The sequence below is a fragment of the Muscardinus avellanarius genome (assembly GCF_963383645.1).
Source record: "Muscardinus avellanarius genome assembly, chromosome: 11".
NCBI classification, from domain to species: domain Eukaryota; kingdom Metazoa; phylum Chordata; class Mammalia; order Rodentia; family Gliridae; genus Muscardinus; species Muscardinus avellanarius.
The window spans coordinates 74,990,603-75,012,828 of record NC_137797.1 but is presented as its reverse complement, the minus strand read 5'-3'; the positions used below and the strand labels follow the sequence as shown (position 1 = coordinate 75,012,828).

Here is a 22,226-nt window from a genome sequence, read left to right as displayed (position 1 = left end):
AAGAATGTATCAACTTCCTGACACAATTGATTAAAAAAAAAAAAAAAAGGAGGGAACTACAGAATATGGGCACAAAGAGATTTGGCAAGTTTCCAGAAAAAATAAAAGTTCCAAATCAGGCTATATATAAAAGATTAGGAATTAGAAGCATATAGGCCCTCACAACCGTAAAAGCTGGATGGCAGTGGAGCAATACCTTCCACATTCTAAAGGAAAGTAATTGTCAACATAGAGTCTTTTATCTAGCTAAACTTCTGAAAATAGTATAAAAAAACATTTTTCAGATGGGAATATCTCAAAAACTTGGTATCCATTCATGTTTTCTTAGCAATAAGAGCAAGAAAGTAAATTAAGAAAGAGGAAGAAATAAAATCTAGGAAACAAGGGATCTACCAGAGAAGAGAGGGGAAGGGACTCTCCATAAAGATTACAGAGGTTCCTAAGTGCGCGCTGCACTGTACGTCTCAGGTCCCTTATCTGTGAAACAGGGGACTAACAATAGCCCTGACCTCATAGAGTTGTGTAAGGATGCAGCTTACTTAGAATATCTCACACAAAGAAGAGACAGAAGCATTGTTATCACCACTGAAGAATAGACTTTGTATGCTACATTGATATATAATTTGGCATATTATAATAACAAAATATAAAGAAAAGAAAAATAAATTGATGTAATAATACATGTTTATGAACTAAACAGAGATTTCTAGTTTTGGAATGACTGAAAAAGTCATAGTCGAAGCTGGTTGTGGTGACACATACCTATAAACCCAGTACTTGAGAGGCAGAGACAGGAGAGTTGTAATTTCAGCCTCAACAACTTGGCTAGAGCCTTCGCAACTTAGTGAGACCGTTTCAAAATAAAAAAAATAAAAAGGGATGGGGGTGCAGCTCAGAGGCAGAATACCCCTGGGTTAAATCCCTAGAACCAAATAAATAAAAATAAATAAATAAGGCAACAAATGAACATGACAAAGAGGAGCCTGGAGCAGGGGCAGTGAAGAGCTGGGGCCGGAGCAGGGAGAACAGGAGAGCACGTGCCCCTCACCTCGCGCAGACCAGATGCCTGGGACACTTTGGAGGTGTCAAGGCACCATTGGGCTGGTAAGAATTTTCCGGGTATAAATTCTGTGATCGGTCTCAATCGTGTTCCAACTGAAAATATTTGCAGAAAGCCCCATACAACCGTTTGAGATATAATTATTTAAAAAGAAAATTACCAAAGCCAGTTGTGGTGGGGCAGACTTGGAATCCCAGTACTTGGGAGGCCAAGAGAAGAGGATCGCAGGTTCCCAGCCAGCCTCAACTACTTAGTGAAGCCCTCGGCAACTTAGTGAGATCCTTTTCTAAATAATAAAATAAAAAGGACTGAGGATATATCTTGGAGCTAGAATGCCCCTGGGTTCAATCCCCGGTACTACAAAAAGAAAAAAAAAAAATTGCCCATTTTCTTTTCACTGAATCTTAGAGGAAAGGTACATCTCATTTCCTATTTCCAAAACTAAAATTTCCTTGGTTCTTAAATATGATAAACACACCCATAATGACCTTTGGATACAATACATACTCCACAGAAACCCAAATACTAAAGTAGTGACTGATTGAATTAAATGCCTCTTATGATTTTTGATCATTTAGCTAAGATTTAGAGTGGCAGGAAAATTTTTTTTTAAAAAAGCAGCTACTTTCAAATGTTGTAAACCTTTTAAAAATGCTTATGTTAATTTTTCTTTCTTTCTCTCTTGCTCTCTCTTTTTTTTTTATGGTACTAGGGATCAAACCCAGGGGCATTCTACCTCTGAGCTACACCCCCAGCCCTATTTCTTTTATTCTTTATTTTGAAACAGGGTCTCACAGTTGCAGAAAGCTTCGCTAAGTAGCTAAAGCTGGCCGAGAACCTGTGATCCTCCTGTCTCAGACTCCCAAATATTGGGATTACAAGCATGTATCACCATGTCCAGCTTAAATAAGGGTATTTTCTTCTTCCTTTTTCTTGTAAGCATTAGGTATATTTTGGAAAGTGATTCTGAGGATCAAGTATGTACTGGTTACTTATCCAAGTTAACAAGAACCAAACAAAAACTACTTAAAAATATTTTCAATTGCATCTGTGTAATTACATAAGATACTTTTAAAAAAAGAAAGCTCTCACTTCAATACTCACAGAAAAAGAACGATTCCAGTGTTTGCCAGGGCGAAGGCCAGTCCCAAAATCCCACTGCCCATAATGGCGTTGCTTAGGTTAAAAACAGACATGCCTAGGGAGGTTGTTCCTGGAATCTGAACAAAGAAACAGTCACACTGAGCAAAACAGTCTCCAAAAGTTCATCAGGCAAAGCCTTTAAAACACTATTAAAGCACCAACTATTTAAAGCACCAACATGAAAACAAAATTTAAGAAATCCCTTTTAGTCTAGTTATTAGTATTTTTTTGTGTGGAACTAAGGATTGAACCTAGGGGCATTCTACCTCTAAGCTACAACCCAGACCTTTTTTTTTTTTTTTGGTGGTAATGGGGGTGGAACACAGAGGCTTTCTCCTCCGGGCTATACTCCTAGACCTATTTTATATTTTATTTGGAAACAGGGTCTCACTAAATTGCTGAGAGCCTCATTAAGTAGCTGAGGCTGGCTTCTAACCTCTGCAATCCTCATGTTTCAGCCTCCCAAGCGTGGGGATTACAAGCGTGCGCCACCACGCCTGGCTTCAGACCTATTTCTTATTTATTTATTTTTAATTGGTGCATTGTAGTCATATATCAATCACATTGGAGTACAAGACTTGAGAGGATATTCAAGCACACATCATCCAATTAGCCCTCATCCAGCCCCCATCCCATTCCCTCCCCCTTCCTCCATCCCATGCTTGTTTGGTGATTAACTTTGATACATTTGTTTATGTACCTCCTGCATTTTTTTTTTTTTTTTTTTTTGGTGGTACTGGGGTTCCCGGAAGCCCTTCTACCTCCGGGCTACACTCCCAGACCTATTTTTACATTTTTTATTTGGAAACAGGGTCTCCTAAGCCAGCGCGCACGGCTGGCTTCGAACCTGCGCAATCCTCCTGTCTCTGCCTCCCAAGCGCGGGGATTACAAGCGTGCGCCACCACGCCCAGCTACCTCCTGCATTTTAAAGAGGCTCCATCCTCCCCTATTCCATATCCTCTGATTGGTCACCTTAGTTGCTTCACTATAGGGCCCTTTCTATAGCTCGACCTCTTCCTGTTGCCCCTTTCCTCCTAGTTATTGCTAATTAGGGGAAGCATCTGATTTTTTACTTTTATTTTCTGCGATATTTCTCTGTGCATGCCGCGTTGCAAGTACCGATCCCACTCTTGATGGCCCCAGTAGTGGCCTGGCTACCCGGTGGACTAATCCAGACCTTGCTGGCTCAAGCCTTGCCTCATGGGAGGCCCCGATTCTGTCTCGCTGGCCCCGACACCAGCCAAACCCCTCAGCTGGCTCTGTTCCCAGCCTCGGAGGCCCCAGTAGTGGCCTTGCCACACTGAAGGCTCCGATGCTGGCTGCTGGTCCTGGCACCGGCCTAACCCCTCGGCAGGCTCCAATCCCGGCCTCAGAGGCCTCGGCACTGGCCTTGCCTCAGGGCAGGTTCCAATGCCGGCCATTGGCCCCGGCACCAGCCTATCCCCTTGGCAGGCTCTTATCCTGGCCTCGGAGGCCCTAGCACTGGCCTTGCCTCACGGCAGACTCCGAGGCTGGCTGCTGGCTCCGGCATCAGTCTAACCCCTTGGCAGGCTCCGATCCCAGCCTTGGAGGCCCTGGTAGCGGCATTGCCTCACGGCAGGCTCCGATGCCAGCCACTGGCCCTGGCACCAGCCTAACCCCTCAATTGGCTCTTATCCTGGCCTCGGAGGCCCAAGCACCGGCATTGCCTCACAGTAGGCTCCGATGCCAGCCTCACTGGCCCCAGCAACAGCCAAACCCCTCGGCAGGCTCCAATCCAGGCCTCGGAGGCCTCAGTAGTGGGCTTGCCTCACGGAAGGCTCCGATGCCGGCCACTGGCCCAGGCACCGGCCTAACCCCTCGGCAAGCTCTTATCCTGACATTAGAGGCCCCAGCATCAGCCTTGCCTCACGGCAGGCTCTGATGCCAGCCTTGCTGGCCCCAGCAACGGCCTAACCCCTCGGCAGGCTCCAATCCCAGCCTCGGCCTATCCTCACGGTGAGCTCCGATCCTGGCCTTGCTGGCCCTGGCACCGGCCTAACCCCTCAGCAGTCTCCGATCCTGGCCTCGGAGGCCCCAGCATCGGCCTTACCTCATGGCTGGCTCTGATCACGGCCTCGCTGGCCCCAGCCCCGGTCTAACCCCTAGGCAGGCTCTGATCCGCCCTCAGAGGCCTCAGTAGCGGTCTTGCCTCACAGAAGGCTCCGATGACGGCCTCGCTGGCCCCAGCCTCAGTCTAACCCCTAGGCAGGCTCTGATCCGCCCTCAGAGGCCTCAGTAGCGGCCTTGCCTCACGGAAGGCTCCGATGCCAGCTGCTGGTCCCGGCACCGGCCTAACCCCTTAGCAGGCTCTTATCCCGGCCTCGGAGGCCTCAGCACCGGCCTTGCCTCACAGAGGGCTCCACTGCTGGCTGCTGGCCCCGGAATCGGCCTAACCCCTTGGCAGGCTCCGATCACAGCCATTGGCCCTGGCACCGGCCTAACCCCTTGGCAGGCTCTTATCCTGGCCTCGGAACCCTAGGACTGGCCTTGCCTCACAGTAAGCTCCGATCCTGGCCTTGCTGGCCCTGGCACTGGCCTAACCCCTCGGCAGGCTCCAAATCCGGCCTTGAAGGCCCCAGCACCGGCCTTGCCTCACGGCAGGCTCAGATCCTGGCCTCAGAGGCCTCAGTAGCGGCCTTGCCTCATGGAAGGCTCCGATGCCAGCCGCAGGCCCAGGCACCGGCCTAACCCCTCGGCAGGCTCTTATTCTGGCCTCAGAGGCCCCAGCCCCGGCCTTGCCTTACAGCAGACTCCGATGCAGGCCGCTGGACCCAGCATCGGCCTAACACATTGGCAGGCTCCGATCCCAGCCTTGGAGGCCCCAGTAGCAGCCTTGCCTCACGGCAGGCTCCGATGCCAGCCATTGGCCCTGGCACCGGCCTAACCCCTCGACAGGCTCTTATCCTGGCCTCGGAGGCCCCAGCACCAGCATTGCCTCACAGCAGGCTCCGATGCCGGCCTCGCTTACCCCAGCAACGGCCTAACCCCTCGGCAGGCTCCGATCCCGGCCTCGGAGGCCTCGGTAGTGGCCTTGCCTCACGGAAGGCTCTGATGCCGCCCTCTGGCCCAGGCACCGGCCTAAACTCTCGACAGGCTCTTATCCTGGCCTTGGAGGCCCCAGCACCAGCATTGCCTCACAGCAGGCTCCGATGCCAGCCTCGCTTACCCCAGCAACAGCCTAACCCCTCGGCAGGCTCCGATCCCGGCCTCGGAGGCCTTGGTAGCAGCCTTGCCTCACGGAAGGCTCTGATGCCACCCTCTGGCCCAGGCACTGGCCTAACCCCTCGGCAGGCTCTTATCCTGGACTCAGAGGCCCCAGCATCGGCCTTGCCTCACGGCAGGCTCTGATGCCGGCCTTGTTGGCCCCAGCACTGGCGTAACCCCTCGGCAGGCTCCGATCCCGGCCTCGGAGGCCCCAGCACAGGCCTTTCCTCACGGTGAGCTCCGATCCTGGCCTTGCTGGCCTGGTACCGGCCTAACCCCTCGGCAGTCTCCGATCCTGGCTTCGGAGGCCCCAGCACCGGCCTTGCCTCATGGCAGGCTCCGATGATGGCCTCTCTGGCCCCAGCCTCGGTCTAACCCCTCGGCAGGCTCCGATCTGGCCTCAGAGGCCTCAGTAGCGGCCTTGCCTCATGGAAGGCTCCGATGCCGGCTGCTGGTTCCAGCACAGGCCTAACCCCTCAGCAGGCTCTTATCCCGGCCTCGGAGGCCTTAACACAGGACTTGCCTCACGGCGGGCTCCGCTGCTGGCTGCTGGCCCCGGCATCGGCCTAACCCCTTGGCAGGCTCCGATCATTGCCATTGGCCCCGGCACCGGCCTAACCCCTCGGCAGGCTCTTATCCTGGCCTCGGAGGCCCCAGCACCGGCCTTTCCTCACGGTGAGCTCCGATCCTGGCCTTGCTGGCCCTGGCACCGGCCTAACCCTCGGCAGGCTCCAATCCCGGCCTTCAAGGCCGCAGCACCAGCCTTGCCTCACGGCAGTCTCCGATCCTGGCCTTGGAGGCCTCAGTAGCGGCCTTGCCTCACGGAAGGCTCCGATGCCAGCCACTGGCCCAGGCACCGGCCTAACCCCTCGGCAGGCTCTTATCCTGGCCTCGGAGGACCCAGCACTGGCCTTGCCTCACAGCAGGCTCTGATGCCAGTCTCACTGGCCCCAGCAGGGGCCTAATCCCTCGGCAGGCTCCGATCACAGCTTTGGAGGCCCCAGCACCGGCCTTGCCTCACGGTGAGCTCCGATCCTGGCCTTGCTGGCCCCGGCACCGGCCTAACGCCTCGGCAGTCTCCGATCCTGGCCTCGGAGACCCCAGCACCGGCCTTGCCTCACGGCAGGCTCTGATGACGACCTTGCTGGCCCCAGCCTGGGACTAACCCCTCGGCAGGCTCCAATCCAGCCTCGGAGGCCTCAGTAGTGGCCTTGCCTCACGGCAGGCTCCAATGCCGGCCATTGGCCCCGGCACCGGACTAACCCTTCGGCAGGCTCTTATCCCGGCCTCGGAGGCCCCAGCACGGGCCTTGCCTCACGGCAGATTCCAATGCTGGCCGCTGGCCCCGGCATCAGCCTAACCCCTTGGCAGGCTCTGATCCCAGCCTTGGAGGCCCCAGTAGCGGCATTGCCTCACGGCAGGCTCCGATGCCAGCCTCGCTGGCCCAAGCACTGGCCTAACCCCTCGATTGGCTCTTATCCTGGCCTCGGAGGCCCCAGCACCGGCATTGCCTCACAGTAGGCTCCGATGCCGGCCTCGCTGGCCCCAGCAACGGCCTAACCCCTCGGCAGGCTCCGATCCCGGCCTCGGAGGCCTCAGTAGCAGCCTTGCCTCACGGAAGGCTCCGATGCTGGCCGCTGGCCCAGGCACTGGCCTAACCCCTCAGCAGGCTCTTATTCTGGCATTGGAGGCCCCAGCACCGGCATTGCCTCACAGCAGGCTCCTATGCCGGCCTCGCTGGCCCCAGTAATGGCCTAACCCCTCGGCAGGCTCCGATCCTGGCCTCGGAGGCCTTAGTAGCAGCCTTACCTCACAGAAGGCTCCGATGCTGGCCGCTGGCCCAGGCACCGGCCTAACCCCTCGGTAGGTTCTTATCCTAGCCTTGCTGGCCCTGGCACCGGCCTAACCCCTCGGCAGGCTCCGATCCCGGCCTTGAAGGCCCCAGCACCGGCCTTGCCTCACGGCAGGCTCCGATTCTGGCCTCGGAGGCCTCAGTAGCGGCCTTGCCTCACGGAAGGCTCTGATGCCGGCCACTGGCCCAGGCACCGGCCTAACCCCTCGGCAGGCTCCGATCCTGGCTCGGAGGCCTCAGTAGCGGCCTTGCCTCATGGAAGGCTCCAATGCCAGCCACTGGCGCAGGCACCAGCCTAACCCCTCAGCAGGCTCCAATCCCGGCCTCGGAGGCCCCAGCACCGGCCTTTCCTCACGGTGAGCTCCGATCCTGGCCTTGCTGGCCCTGGCACCAGCCTAACCCCTCGGCAGTCTCCGATCCTGGCCTCAGAGGCCCCAGCACAGGCCTTGCCTCACAGCAAGCTCTGATCTCGGCCTCAGAGGCCCCAGCCCCGATCTAATCCCTCGGCAGGCTCCGATCCGGCCTTGGAGGCCTCAGTAGCAGCCTTGCCTCACGGAAGGCTCCGATATGGCTGCTGGTCCCGACACCGGCCTAACCCTTTGGCAAGCTCCGATCCCGGCCTCAGCACCGGCCTTGCCTCACGGCAGGCTCCAATGCCGGCCATTGGCCCCGGTACCGGCCTAACCCCTCGGCAGGCTCTTAACCCGGCCTCGGAGGCCCCAGCACCGGCCTTGCCTCACGGCGGGCTCCGCTGCTGGCTGCTGGCCCCGGCATCGGCCTAACCCCTTGGCAGGCTCCGATCCCAGCCATTGGCCCCAGCACCGGCCAAACCCCTCGGCAGGCTCTTATCCTGGCCTCGGAGGCCCCAGCACTGGCCTTTCCTCACGGTGAGCTCTGATCCTGGCCCTGCTGGCCCTGGCACCAGCCTAACCCCTCGGCAGGCTCCTATCCCAGCCTTGAAGGCCCCAGCACCAGCCTTGCCTCACGGCAGGCTCCGATTCCAGCCTCACTTGCCCCAGCATCGGCCAAACCAAGGCAGGCTCCGATCTCGGCCTTGGAGGCCCCAGTAGTGGACTTGCCTCATGGCAGTCTCTGATGTCAACAATTGGCCCCACACTGGCCTAACCCCTCAGCAGGCTGCGATCACTGTCTCGAAGCTCCAGCACCAGCCTTGCCTCACAGCAGGCTCCAATCCCGGCCTTGCTGGCCCCAGCACCGGCCTAACCCCTCGGCAGGCTCCGATCCTGGCCTCGAAGGCCCCAGCACCGGCCTTGCCTCACGGCAGGCTCCGATCCTGGCCTCACTGGCCCCAGTACTGGCTCCGATTCCGCCTCACGGCAGGCTCTAATCCCAGCTTTGCTGTGCCCGTCACAGGCCTCACCCCTCGGCAGGCTCCAATCCGAGCATCCTTTTCACCCAACCAATTGTCCCACGTTCTTGAGGGTGCGTGGTGGTAACATTCTGCCTCTGGGGTTATTATTTCAAAGGTTCCAGGTGTAATGCATCAGATCTCTGCCTCCCCTGAGTACTGACCACTGCCGTTGCCACTGCCTCCACCATTTCAAATCCTTCCCAGGCTCTTTTTCCACTCTGAATGTTGTCCAGTGTTCCTAAGCATGTGTGACGGTAGCATTTGACATTTGGTGTAATTTCTCCAAAAAAATAAGGTTGGTAGGATCCGATTTCTGCTTCCACTGAATACAAGTCTCCACCGCCATCGCGGAGACCACTTTCAACACCGCCTTTCTCCTTGGTCTCCGCTAAACTCTCTCCTTACAGGTGATGTCCAAGATTCTTAACAATATAGAGAAACAGCAGTCCTCCTTCACAGGGAATTTTTCCATAAGTTCCAATGCATTTGGATAAGTTTTGTCTGCATCTCCAGTGTCCTGGCATCTGCCACGGCTTTCTTAACTCCTCTCCAATATTTTTTATTTTTCTTTTCCTTTTTTTTTTTTTTAAATAAGAGAAGACAATATATGTGGCTTGAGGAGATAGTGGGATCAGGCACTCAGTAGCACTGTGACCCGGTCGTTTTCCCCATGGGTCCAGTGTGCTCCGCACTACTCCGCCTGGGGCCCAGAGTCCCACGACCCGGGCCCCAGCTGGCGTGCCCTGTGGGACCCCTGCCCGGGACCCAGAGTACAGGTATCTGGCATGCTACACGCGGTCCGGCCCGGGGCCCAGAGTCCCGCGACCCGGGCCCCAGCTATTTTTTATTTTGAAACAGAGTCTCGTTAAATTGCAGAGAGGGCCTCACTAAATAGCTAAGACTGGCCTGGAACCTACTATCCTCCTGTCTTAGCCTCTCAAGTACTGGGATTACAAGCATGCGCCACTATGCCTGGCTAGTTATTATTTTTTTCAAAGTAGGTTTCAGGAGAAAATAAATGGGATAGTTGGGCGTGGTGGTGCACGCTTGTAATCCCCGCGCTTGGGAGGCGGAAACAGGAGGATCGCACAGGTTTGAAGCCTGCTGCACTGGCTTAAGAGACTCTGTTTCAAAATTATAAAATAGATCTGGGAGTGTAGCCCAAAGGTAGAAGGGCTTCCAGGAACCCCAGTACCACCAAAAAGAAAAGAAAAGAAAAGAAATGGGATATATGAGGAATATCCTGGTGAATAGAGATACGCTTTCAGTACTATGCTGCATGAATTAAAAACATATGTCCGAATTTAGATGAATAAATAGGCACACTATATTATAATGACACTTACATATTCATCACATTTCTTTTTTTCCAAATGGCTGTTTGTGAGACTTCTTCTACTTTCACGATCAGAAATAAACTTGCTGTAAAGACATATATAACACATTTAACCTGATGACAAGCTTAAGATCAAGAATAAATAATCTCTTACTTACCAAAACATAGTTACATGTGAAAAGTTATCAGTTGATTACCTAAGAATTTATAGCCCTAATCAAGACCCCCTTAATTTTTATTTATTTTCCCAGTATTTGTTGTCTATATACTAAATTAACTGGTCTAAGCGCTCTTTGCTTCATTCGTTTCTGTATTCTTCACTCTATCTGACACACACACACAAATCAATAATAGGCGCTCATCTTGAGATGTTACCTGATGTGGTGGAGCACTCGTTAATCCCAGTACTTGGGAGGCTGAGACAGGAGGATCACAAGTTTGTGGCCAGCCTCAACTACTTAGTGAGGCCCTCAGCAATTTAGTGAGACCCTGTTTCAAAATACAATAATAAAACAGGACTGGGGTATACCTTGAAGGTAGAATGCCCCTGGGTTCCATTCCAAGTAACACACACACACACACACACACACACACACTCTCTCTCTCTCTCTCTCTCTCTCTCTCTTCCAAAATTCCTCTGAGGCCATCACTTTGCATAAGCTGCACTGGCAGACCTTGTCAGTCACTGTGAGGGACCAAAAGTATATGAAAGAAAACTTGGTCTTTAGAAATACAGGAGCTCATGCTGGAGCTGAAAAGACCATACCAGCTAAACTCAATACAGGAATGTTGAGCTGTGCAAAACTAAGATAAGAAAAGGAATCCAGAAGGAAAAACCAGTTCTGGATGGAATCAGCTAGAGGAAATTTAAAGACATAAACTTGAAAAATAGTATTGCTTGTTCTTAGCAAGAGAATGATGTCATAACAACAGAATCTTTGGCTGCCAATCCTGGCAGTTGCGTAGAGTTGCTGCTAATAATTGGAATGGCTCTTCTTTTGTCTGATATTTTACATCTTTGCATAGAATTGTGGTTACAGATCTAGTTACAGAGGGGCAGGGGAAAACAGCCTTCCTTTTTACATTGGCAGCCCAAGGGAACATGGGTGCTGGGTTTTCCAAACTGAAACTGACTTGTATTTATTTATTTATTTTTTATTTTTTTGGTGGTACTGGGGTTCCTGGAAGCCCTTCTACTTCTGGGATACACTCCCACGGGCTACACTCCCAGACCTATTTTTTAACATTTTTATGTGGAAACAGAGTCTCTTAAGCCAGCAAGGCTGGCTTCGAACCAGCGTGATCCTCCTGTCTCCGCCTCCCAAGCGCGGGGATTACAAGCGTGCACCACCACGCCCGGTGAAACTGACTTGTATTTAAGTGTCGTTGTTCAAAAGACCATATGTGCCTGTATCCCAGAACTTGGGAGGCTGAGACAAGATTATAAGTTCGAGGCCAGCTTCAGCAACTAGCAAAACCCTGTTTCAAAAAAAAAAAAAATTAAAAGATTGGGGTGTAGCTCAGATGTAGAATGCCCCCGAGCTCAAATCCCAGTACCAAACAACAACAACAACAACAAACCCAGTAATAAATGGCCCGTTATGGTAGATCTCAGTTCCAGGCCTGGTACCACTTCCCAGAGTTGGTGGCAGAGGAAAAAGGGATTATTCAACACAAGGGGACAATCAACAGGGTCAAGCATTATGCAATTAAAGGGGATGGAGAAGCTGGGCATTGTGGCTCATACCTGTTATTAGAGTACTTGAAAGGATTTCAGGTTCGACGACAATCTCAGCAAGTAGTGAGACTCTCATCAACCTAGTGAGACCTTGTTTCTATTTTAAATAAAAATAAAAAATAGGGCTGGGGGTGTAGCTCCAAGGTGGAATGCCCTTGAGTTCAATCCCCACGCCACACCCAAAAAGGGGAGGGGGGATGAAGACTAAGGTCCCTGTCTGCTGGCCAGCTGTTTTCTGCAGAACTGCAGAATGAGAAAAATGATCATGACTTACCAAGCTGTTCTAATGTGTAACCATTAAAAAAACACTAAGACTTTGTTGGTGAAGCCTGAAGTGGTGGGCCACACCTGTAATTTCAGTACCTGAGAGGCTGAGATAGGAGGATCATAGGTTTGACGTCAGCCTCAGCAATTTAGCAAGACCTTCAGCAACTTAGTGAGACTCTGTTTTAAAAATATATGTATAGCCGGGCGTGGTGGCCCATGCTTGTAATCCCCGCGCTTGGGAGGCTGAGACAGGAGGATCACACGGGTTCGAAGCCAGCCTCAGCTACTTAATGAGGCTCTCAGCAACTTAGTGAGACCCTGTTTCCAAATAAAGTAGAAAATAGGTCTGGAAGTATAGCCCGGAGGTAGAAAGCCTCTGGGTTCCACCCCCAGTACCACCAAAAAATAAAATATATATATGTATATGTATAAACAAATGAAATAGGGCCAGGGTGTAGCCTGAAGGTAGAATGCCTCTGAGTTCAACTTCCACTAAACAAACAAACAAACCATTGATGGTTGTCTGTGTCCACAATTCTGTCTCTTTTGGTCTACTTTCTGCTGGAAGTAGAACAGATTTCCCCCACAATCTCCACTGGCTCCCTCTCTGAGTACCTCCAGTATCAACTCCTCACCCTGCAATTCCGGGTGTTGCTTAATTTGGTTTTGTCTCATTGTTTTGGATCTTAGCCCCCCTAGCAACTCAGAAGGATCCTCCTAAAAGGTGGCAGAAAGACAGGCGTGGTGGTGCACGCTTGTAATCCCAGCATTTAGGAAGCTGAAACAGGAAGATCAAGATTCACAGCCAGCCTCAGCTATTTAGTGAGGCCCTTTGCAACTCAGTGAGACCCTGTTTCAAAATAAAGAATAGAGCCGGGTGTGGTGGTGCACGCTTGTAATCCCCACACTTGGGAGGCAGGTGTAAGGTTGGGGCAGGGCCAGGAGCTAGAAGGTGGAGCCCTGCGATTCCGGGGAGAATGCCTCCCTCCCTCTCCGGGTCCTCTCTGAACTCTGCTCCTCTTCTTCCGGGGCGGGAGGCCTGGTCCCCGGAATCGCAGGGCTCCACCTCCTAGCTCCCGGCCCTGCCCCAACCTTACAGCAGGGACAGGAGGATTGAGCAGGTTCAAAGCCAGCTCGCTGGCTTAAGAGACCCTGTTTCCAAATAAAAATATAAAATATAGCCGGGCGTGGTGGTGCACGCTTGTAATCCCTGCAATTGGGAGGCAGAGACAGGAGGATCGCGCAGGTTCAAAGCCAGCCGCATGCACTGGCTTAGGAGACCCTGTTTCCAAATAAAAATGTAAATAGGAGACCCTGTTTCTAAATAAAAATGTAAAAATAGGTCTGGGAGTGTAACACGGAGGTAGAAGGGCTTCCAGGAACCCCAGTACCACCGAATATATATATATATATTAGGCCTGGGAGTGTAGCCCAGAGGTAGAAGGGTTCCACCCCCAGTACCACCAAGAAATAAAGAATAATAATAAAGAATAAAAAATAGGGCTGTGGGGGGGGGGTAGAGCTCGGAGGTAGAATGCCCCTGGGCCCCTGGGTTCCATGCCCAGTACCACTAAAAAAAAAAAAGGGGGGGGGTGGGGAGGCGTGGCAGCAAGGGGAGCCCCTGCCAGGTCTTCAGTCCCTCAGGCTGTCAGCCCTTCCTGGCAGTTAAAAGCCCTCAGCTGCTGCGACTTCTTACGCTCCGCTCCAGTTTCAACTGAGTCTTAGTTTTGTGACTCCAACCTACTGGCTGCTTTCTCTGGAGCAGAGTGTGCACGAAACTCATCCTGGATCCACAGCGGTGGTGTAATGAGCTCCCTGTGTCTCAGTTCCTTCTAGTATGGACCTACTCACACCCAGGCAACTCAGAGGAACTCTCCATAAACCGAGTGTACACGTTTTATTGAGGAATTAGGGAGCAACCTAGATGCAGGGAAATTTTGCTAGGTGAGAATGAGGTATATGAGGAACCCCCCCCCCCCCTGTGCTGGAGATGGAACCCAGGGCATTCTACCTCCGAGCTACACCCCCAGCCCTATTTTTTTATTCTTTGTTTTGAAACAGGGTCTCACTGAGTTTCAAAGGGCCTCACTAAGTACCCAGGGCTTCCCGGGAACTGCGATCCTCCAGTCTCAGCCTCGCAAATGCTGAGAGTACAAGCATGTGCTACCACGCCCAGCTGGTTTGAACTTTTTCATTTAATTAAGTAATTAATTAATTTAGTGGTATGGGGATTAAACCCAGGGATGGAAAATTCCATTCCCAAAATAACTAGGTCAAAGAGTTTATGACAAGTTTCTGCTATCGCACCATTTTAAAAACACAACTGCTTATTAAAAGCCCTGACTTCTGACAATGGAATTCACTTCTCTTTATTGACTTAAAATATACAATGGGAGGTGTCTTAGACATGTGGTCTGAGGATGAAAGTATTGTTAAAAAGGAGTTTTCACTGGGTCAATCTGTTCCTGTAAAGCAGAATGTGACCAATCCTTAGTAGCCAGTTGCTCTGTGAATAAAACAAAACAGAACCCCACTACAAAGACCTCTAAAAAGATGTAGCGTTATACTGCAATACAGTGGAAAAGAAGCAAGCAATATAAAGCTATTTTAAAAAACTAAAAATAAACCAACAACAATGCAATTAAGGGTGGGTTGCATAATAGAAAGATAATCTTCTGTTTTGATCTCTACCAATCCAATCAGGTTCTTACTAAGTCTAGTATTTGAGGATTCGTAATATGAGAGATGAGAAAGAGTTGAGTGGTTGAACTTAAATAACCTTTCTTCATCATTTCCCTGAAATACTGTATTTTAAAGTAAAATGGGAGGAAACAAAGCAAGTAAAAGAGGATCCAGAAAAAAGAAAAAGAGTAAGTAAAAGCCAGTGTGGTGACACATAACTGTAATCCCAGTTCTTGGGAGGCTGAAACTGGAGGATTGCAGGTTTGAGGCCAGTCTCAGCAACTTATCAAGACCCTCATTAACTTAGTGAATCCCAGTTTCAAAATAAAAAATAAAATAGAACTGGGGGTAGCAGTATATTTCTATGGTAGAAAACCCCTGGTTAAAAAAAAAAAAAGAGGGTAAGTAAAGCCATATTTGGTGGACAAACTCCACTCAACATATAAAAAAGAGACTTTAATTTTCACCATAATGATAAAAGTGAGGGAAGAATTTTCTGCCATGAATTTTTTTTTTTTTTTTTTTTTTTGGTGGTACTGGGGTTCCTGGAAGCCCTTCTACCTCCGGGCTACACTCCCAGACCTATTTTTACATTTTTATTTGGAAACAGGGTCTCCTAAGCCAGCGCGCACGGCTGGCTTTGAACCTGCGCGATCCTCCTGTCTCTGCCTCCCAAGCGCGGGGATTACAAGCGTGCACCACCACGCCCAGCTGCCATGAAATTTTAATATAGAAGAAATGACAGAATCTTCTTTCCTAAAGTAAATAAAATACATTCAAAGAAAAGGGAGAAAACTTTTCAAAGGTCCTCTCAAATGATAAAAAAAAAAAATTAGTACAACTCAGGGAAAGAAAAAAGGAAAAAAAAAAAACAGAAGAACAACAACAACAAAAAAGGTATAATGCCAAGAGTTGCCCCAAGTTCTTTAAATAATTAATTTTAATGGAAGACTCAAATTTTGTTCAATGTTATCTGGTTCACAGCAACAATGACTATGTATAGACATGAGAACAATTATTATAAAAATATGTGAAGGCTTTTTATGGATACACTTAGGATAACCTGCAAATATTTCACCAAATCTCTCTCTCTCCTCTCTCTCTCTCTCTTTCTCTCTTTCTTTCTGAGTACTGGGGGTGGAACCCAGAGGCTTTCTACCTCAGGGCTATACTTCCAGACCTATTTTCTACTTTATTTGGAAACAGGGTCTCACTAAGTTGCTGAGAGCCTCACTAAGTAGCTGAGGCTGGCTTCAAACCTGTGCGATCCTCCTGTCTCAGCCTCCCAAGCTCGGGGATTACAAGCGTGCGCCACCACATTCGGCCCTCACCAAATTTAAAACAGCAATAACTAGCAGTCATCTGAAACCTAAAGCTACACTGTTTCTCCCTGGGGTGGAGAAGGCTTAGGTGCCAGAGAAAGAGGGTTGTAGTTATCTTGATTATCACCAAAGATACTGCCAAGTACTTGCATAAATTTTCTCATCTATTTTCCTAATAATTACATATGGTCTGTATGATTTTTAGAGCTGTTTTAGAGAAATTAAGTAACTTGACGGAAGTTGCATTGCCAATTACTAAATTGTTAGGCCAGGATTTGAAGCTAAGCAGGCTGACTGTAGAGTTTAAATTCTTAATCTAGACTACATAATCCTCAACAATCCCATACCCCCACTGCCTTACAAGGATGAGACTGGGGCTCAGATCACACAGATTTATAATACATCCAGGACTCAATACAAGACTAAATCCCCCTCCCCTTCCTCTCTCTCTCACGTTCAACAAATAATTTGCAATGTCTATCCTATACCAGGTACTATGATAAGTAAAGGAATGTAAAGATGATTAAGACAGTCCCCTCTCTTGAGGTTCATGTCTAGGAGTCTAGAGCTTGTGTTACTCAAAAGTGTGTTCCAATCCGAGCGTGGGGGCACATGCTTGTAATCCCAGTACTTGAGAGACTGAGATAGGAAGATGGCAGGTTTGCGGCCAACCTCAGCAACTTGTGAGGCTCTCCACAACTTAGTGAGACCCTATTTCAAAATAAGAAAAAAAAAACCAGGCTGAGGGTAGAGCTCAGAGGTAGAATGCCCCTGGATTCAATCTACAGTGCCACACACACACACACACACACACACACACACATACACACACACACACACACACACACACACACAGTGTTCCAAACTGGTTGTGGTACTGCATAGCTGTAATCCCAACACTTGGGAGGCTGAGACAGTAAGATCAGTAAGCTCAGCCAGGCGTGGTGGCACAGGCTTGTAATCCCAGCATTTGGGAGGCTGAGACAGGAGGATCACAGTTTGAGGACAGCCTCAGTTATTTACTGAGGCCCTTTGCAACTCAGTGAGACCCTGTTTCAAAATAAAGACTAAAAAATAGGGTTGGGGGTGTAGGTTGTAGGTAGAATGCCCTGGGTTCCATCCCCAGACCCGCAAATAAAAAATAAAAAAAGTAAGATCACAGGTTTGAAAAAGGACAGCCCCAGCCACCTAGGGAGACTCCCAACAACCTAACAAGATTCTATTTAAAAAAAAAAATTTAAAAAAGATTGGGGGTAGAGCTTGGTGGTAGAAACCCCTGAGTTCAATCCCTAGTACCAAAAAAGAAAAAGAAAAAAAAAAGTGTGGTTCATCGAGCAAGGGTATGGACATCACCTGAGCGCTTGCTTGAAATCAGAGCCCACTGCGGATCTCCTGAATCACCACCCACACTTCAACAGGTTTACAAGCGTTTCATATACACAGCAAAACGTCTGCAACACTGGTCGATGGGTATTTTGAAATGTCTGCCATTCCAGGCATATATTTCTAGGACTACAGCCCCAAAATTAGGGCATTAAATAAAGTCATTGAAGTGGAATAATGGTAGGTATTTTAATGCTCAAATGGTTCTAGTCTACTTTTTTCTTTCTTTTCTGTGGTACTGTGGATTGACTACAGGGCCTCGTGTACATTAAGCAAGCCCTCTATCACTAAGCCACAACTCTGGCCCTTTTTTATTTTTTTATTTTTTTATTTTTTTGGTGGTACTGGGTTCCTGGAAGCCCTTCTACCTCTAGAATACACTCCCAGACCTATTTTTTTAAAAATATTTTTATTTGAAAACAGGGTCTCTTAAGCCAGCACGGCTGGCTCTGAACCAGCACGATCCTCCTGTCTCTGCCTCCCAAGCACAGGGATTACAAGCATGCGCCACCACGCCCGGCTACCCAGGCTAGCCTCCGTGTGTGTGTGTGTGTGTGTGTGTGTGATTTTACCTTCGAGCTACACCCCAGCCCTATTTTATTTTTGTTTTGTAACAAGGTCTTGCTAGGTTGATGAAAGTCTCACTATTTGCTGAGGCTGCCCTTGACCCTGTGATTCTCTTATCTCAGACTCCCAAGTATTGGGATTATAAGCATGTGCCATCATATCTGGCTGGCCTCCCATTTACAATCTTTCTGCTGCAGTCTCTCAAGTCAGTGGGATTGTAGGTATGTGTCACAATGCTGGGTTTCTACTCTATTTTACTAAACTTCAAAAATAATTCTTCAGGCTGACACAGGAGGATTGCAGTTTCAAAACCATCCTCAGTGACTTACCATGACTCTCAGCAACCTACCAAGACCCTGTTTCAAAACAACAAAAATTAAACAATAAAAAGGGCTGGGAGTGTTGTAACTCAGAGGTAGAATGCTCCTGGCTTCAATATTCAGAACCAAAAAACCCCAAAAAAGTACAAAAGATAATCATTCTCATTGGGATTTTCAGACAAAGTTATCAGCTAGATACCAGGTCATCTGAGCTCAACATTGCTTTCAACATTTTCTCTAGATTTCTAAAAAGAGCCACCTAGAAGTTCACTGGTTGGAGAGGGGTGGTTCTCTTGGATTCATGTAAATGGCCTCTCTCCCTCCACAACTATGAGAGCCGCAGAAGAGTAACCAGGATTCACAGTGCCTTTGTAGGAATCATGGATCACTGGACTATGCCAATGCAATGAGCCAGGCCACCCAAAAGGAATCTAAATAAAACTGAAGAGTATAAACTGGGTGTGGTGGCACACACTTGCGATTCCAGTACTCGGGAGGCTGAAAAGGAGGATCGCGGTTCTCGGCCAGCCTTAGCTACTTAATGAGGCCCTCTGCAACTTAGTGAGATCCTGTTTCAAAATCAAATAATAAAATAGCTTGAAGGTAGAACACCCCTGGGTTCAATCCCTAGTACCACACACACACACACACACACACACACACACACCCTGAAAAGTGTCCCCTCTCTCTCTCCCTTCCTTCCTTCCTTTCTTTACTAGAAATTGACCACAGAGACATTCTATCTCTGAGCTTCACCTTCAGCCCTATTTTACTTTTGTATTTTGAAAAAAATCTCTCCAAGATGCTGAGGCCCTCGCTCATTTGCTGAAGCTGGTCTCAAACCCGTGACCATCCAGTCTTGGCCTCCCGTTTGGGGATTACAGGTTTGAGTCATCACACCCAGCTGTCAGGAATCTTCTTAGATTTTCATTTTCCTTTATTTGCTTCATGTCATCACATGTTGTTTTTAATTTAATTGTCCTGAAGCCAGGAATGAAGCAAGATTCACAAAGGATGTCAGTGAAGGAGGGGTAATAAAAGAAAGAAAGGAAGAAATGCATCGGGTCGCATTGGAAACAATGGAGCCAAATCCCATAAAACAAGTGTCCGTGTCTGAACGAGCTCACTGCCCTGTCAGTCTACAGGGTGAGAGCCTGCCTGAGAAGGGCCCAAGTCTGGGTGAGGATGGGGGTTTCTTGCACCCACTGCAAGGGGCAAGGAATTCAGAATGTAACAGTTTTAGAAAGTCTGACTTTTAAAAAAAAGTTAAGTTCGGATTCTAAACTATAAATGATACTTTGAGGCCCTCAAGGTTGTACTGCTTTGAGAATGAACCTCTGAGACCTGGTACAGTGGCACATACCTGTAATCCCAGCTACTCAGGAGGCTGAGGCAGGATGAGCACATACTCAAAGCCAGCCTGAGCAACTTAGGGAAACTGTCTCAAGATAAAAAATAAAAAGAACTGGAGATACCGTTCAGAGGTAGACCAAGTTCAATCCCCAGTACTGGGGAGGAAAAAGTTATTAAAAAAATGAAGCCTTAAGCTGGGCGTGGAGGTACACGCTTGTAATCCTAGTACTAGGGAGTCTGAGAAAGGAGGATTGCTGGTTCACGGCCAGCCTCAGCTACTTAGTGAGGCCCTCTGCAACCTAGTAAGACACTGTTTCAAAAAGAAAAAAAAAAAAAAAATAGGGCTGGGATACAGCTAGGGTAGAATGCCCCTGAGTTCTAGTGCCGCCAAAAAAAGAAAAAGAAAAAGAAAAAAAAAAAAAAAAAGAATGCCTTGTTATAACACCAAAATGCCTGCTTGCCACTTTGCCGCTGTTAAGTGGAGGTCAACAGTGGCTAAAAAACACTACAGAGCAGTGCACAAAATGCACAGAACTATTAAAGCCTCACTTTCTAACCAATGCTCAAGTGTTACATTGCAAACTGAATTTTAAAAGATTCTCTACTGACAGAAGAACATTCCCTTTGCATGATGGTTCTAAGGATATGTGTGACACATTCAAAATGTCCAACATTCAAGACTGGGAGTTATTATTAATATTCCTCAAAGAAAAAGGTGAAAAGAGTACATAAACTTGATTCTAATCCTAAGAATCGTCACCAAGCACAGTAAACACTACTTGGATGGTCATGAAGAAAAGTGTCTGAGTTGGGAACCTAACTTTCATTTATGGGAGGAAAAAAGGAGCTTTTTGCCTGTCTATAAGTGACAGCTAAATCCTCTGCTGAACTTTCAACAGCTAACTAAATCAGAATGTAGAGCGGACTACCAAGAATGATCTCTACAAAGATACCTAGTTGATTGACTTAATGCTCATATCCTGCCAGCTCTAGGGAAGTTGGCATCGCTGCTGTTCTAATAAGCAGCCCTGGGGGGCCACTGTTCTCAGTCTTTCAGGATGGCGTGCCACCAAATCCCAAGCTGGGCAGCTTCCTACCAACTAAAATAAAGTCAGCAAATGCCCCAAATCATTTAAAGGACATATCTTTATTCCCGCCTCCTCCTTCTACTTCTTTTTCTCTTCCTCCTCCTCCTTCTCCTCTTTTCTCCTCCTTCTCTTTCTTATTCTTCTCTTGTGGTCCTGGGGACTGAACCTAAACACATTCTATCTCTGAGCTACACCCACAGCCCTACTGTATTTTTTACTTTAAAACAAGGTCTCACTAAGTTGCAGAGGGCCTCACTAAATTCCTGAAGCTGGCAGTGAACCCATAACCTCTGGTCTCCTCCTTGTAACCCCAGCCTCCCAAGTACTGGGATTACAAGTGTGTACCACCACGCCCGGCTTACTCAGGAGGTGGAAGGACCCGTTCATGGGCCTATGACCAGGCAGGAGGCTCCATCCCAGACCTCTTTCAACATTGCCTATCTATCTTTCTTCCTGCCTCTCCTTTCCTTTTTTTTTTTTCATGTAATGTTTCTGTAATTAAAGTCTTTCATAAAGCCAAGGCTCAACTGTTGTTATTATTACTTCAAATCCATACTGCAAATGGTGCTCGTGACGATGCACTTGTTTTAACCCAGGATCCCTGGCAAATGCAACTTCCATCACTTCTCATTAAAATGCGCGCTGAGAAGGGGAGCGTGCTCGGATGTGGGATGCAGTGAAATGCATAATTCATAAACATGGAGCATTGGAAAAGTTTGGGCTGTTTGGGGTCCAATGTATTTATACATTTTTATTAGACTCAATTAAAAGATTTGAAAAGATGAACAAATTACTTTGCCATTTGCTTCAACTGTGATTACAGACCCTGCCCGACAGAGGTCACATAAGAAATTCAAATTGCATCTTCACATGGAGCAGAATTTCAGTAATGAATAATGCGAGAGAATAACTGAAAACCCCAATGATTTTGAGAGCCATTTCTTTGATTGGATAGAAAGTGCTAATGGAAAAATACTCACCTATTTATTTGCCCATTCTCGACTTCGGTGAAATCGTTGGAATCATTGCTGATGTTATCATCCTCAGGCACTGTCATGTTCTGCAACTCAGTTAATTCCAGTCCACTTTTGAAGTGCATCATGTTTAAAAGGTATTCAAGGTCTAAAGAAATGAGTCTGAATTTCTCCTGTCTTGAGCGTATTTAGAAGCAAACAGCAGAAAATATATTTGTGATACACCTAAAAGAGAGCAAAATGAAGAATATTTTTTTCTTTTATTTTCTGCGGTACTAGGGATGGAACCCAGGGGCACTCTTCCTCCGAGCTACACCCCAGCCCCTATATTTTATTTTGAAACAGGGTCTCACTAAGTTGTGGAGGAGCTTACGAAGTGGTTGAGGCTGGCTATGAACCTGCGATCCTCCTGTCTCAGCCTCCTAAATGTTGAGATTACAAGAGTTGCGCCACCACGGCCAGCAGAAAGAATACTTAAACATATGAAAAACACTAACAATTAAAAACAAACAGTTATGAGTAAACAGCTAATTTACTGACACT

At 48.5% G+C, this 22,226-nt stretch overlaps 1 protein-coding gene across 1 annotated transcript in view; it reads right to left on the bottom strand.

The window, feature by feature from the left end:
- Positions 1-21,811, bottom strand: part of SLC38A1 (solute carrier family 38 member 1) — a gene marked incomplete at both ends in the record, with an annotated part of 62,899 nt that extends 41,088 nt beyond the window's left edge. Inside the window, 3 exons of the mRNA XM_080706380.1 lie at positions 2,165-2,280; positions 10,000-10,075; positions 21,690-21,811. Of these exons, the coding sequence (XP_080562506.1) occupies positions 2,165-2,280; positions 10,000-10,075; positions 21,690-21,811 (314 nt within the window). The remainder of the gene's footprint in view (positions 1-2,164; positions 2,281-9,999; positions 10,076-21,689) is intronic.
- Positions 21,812-22,226: the final 415 nt, after the last annotated feature.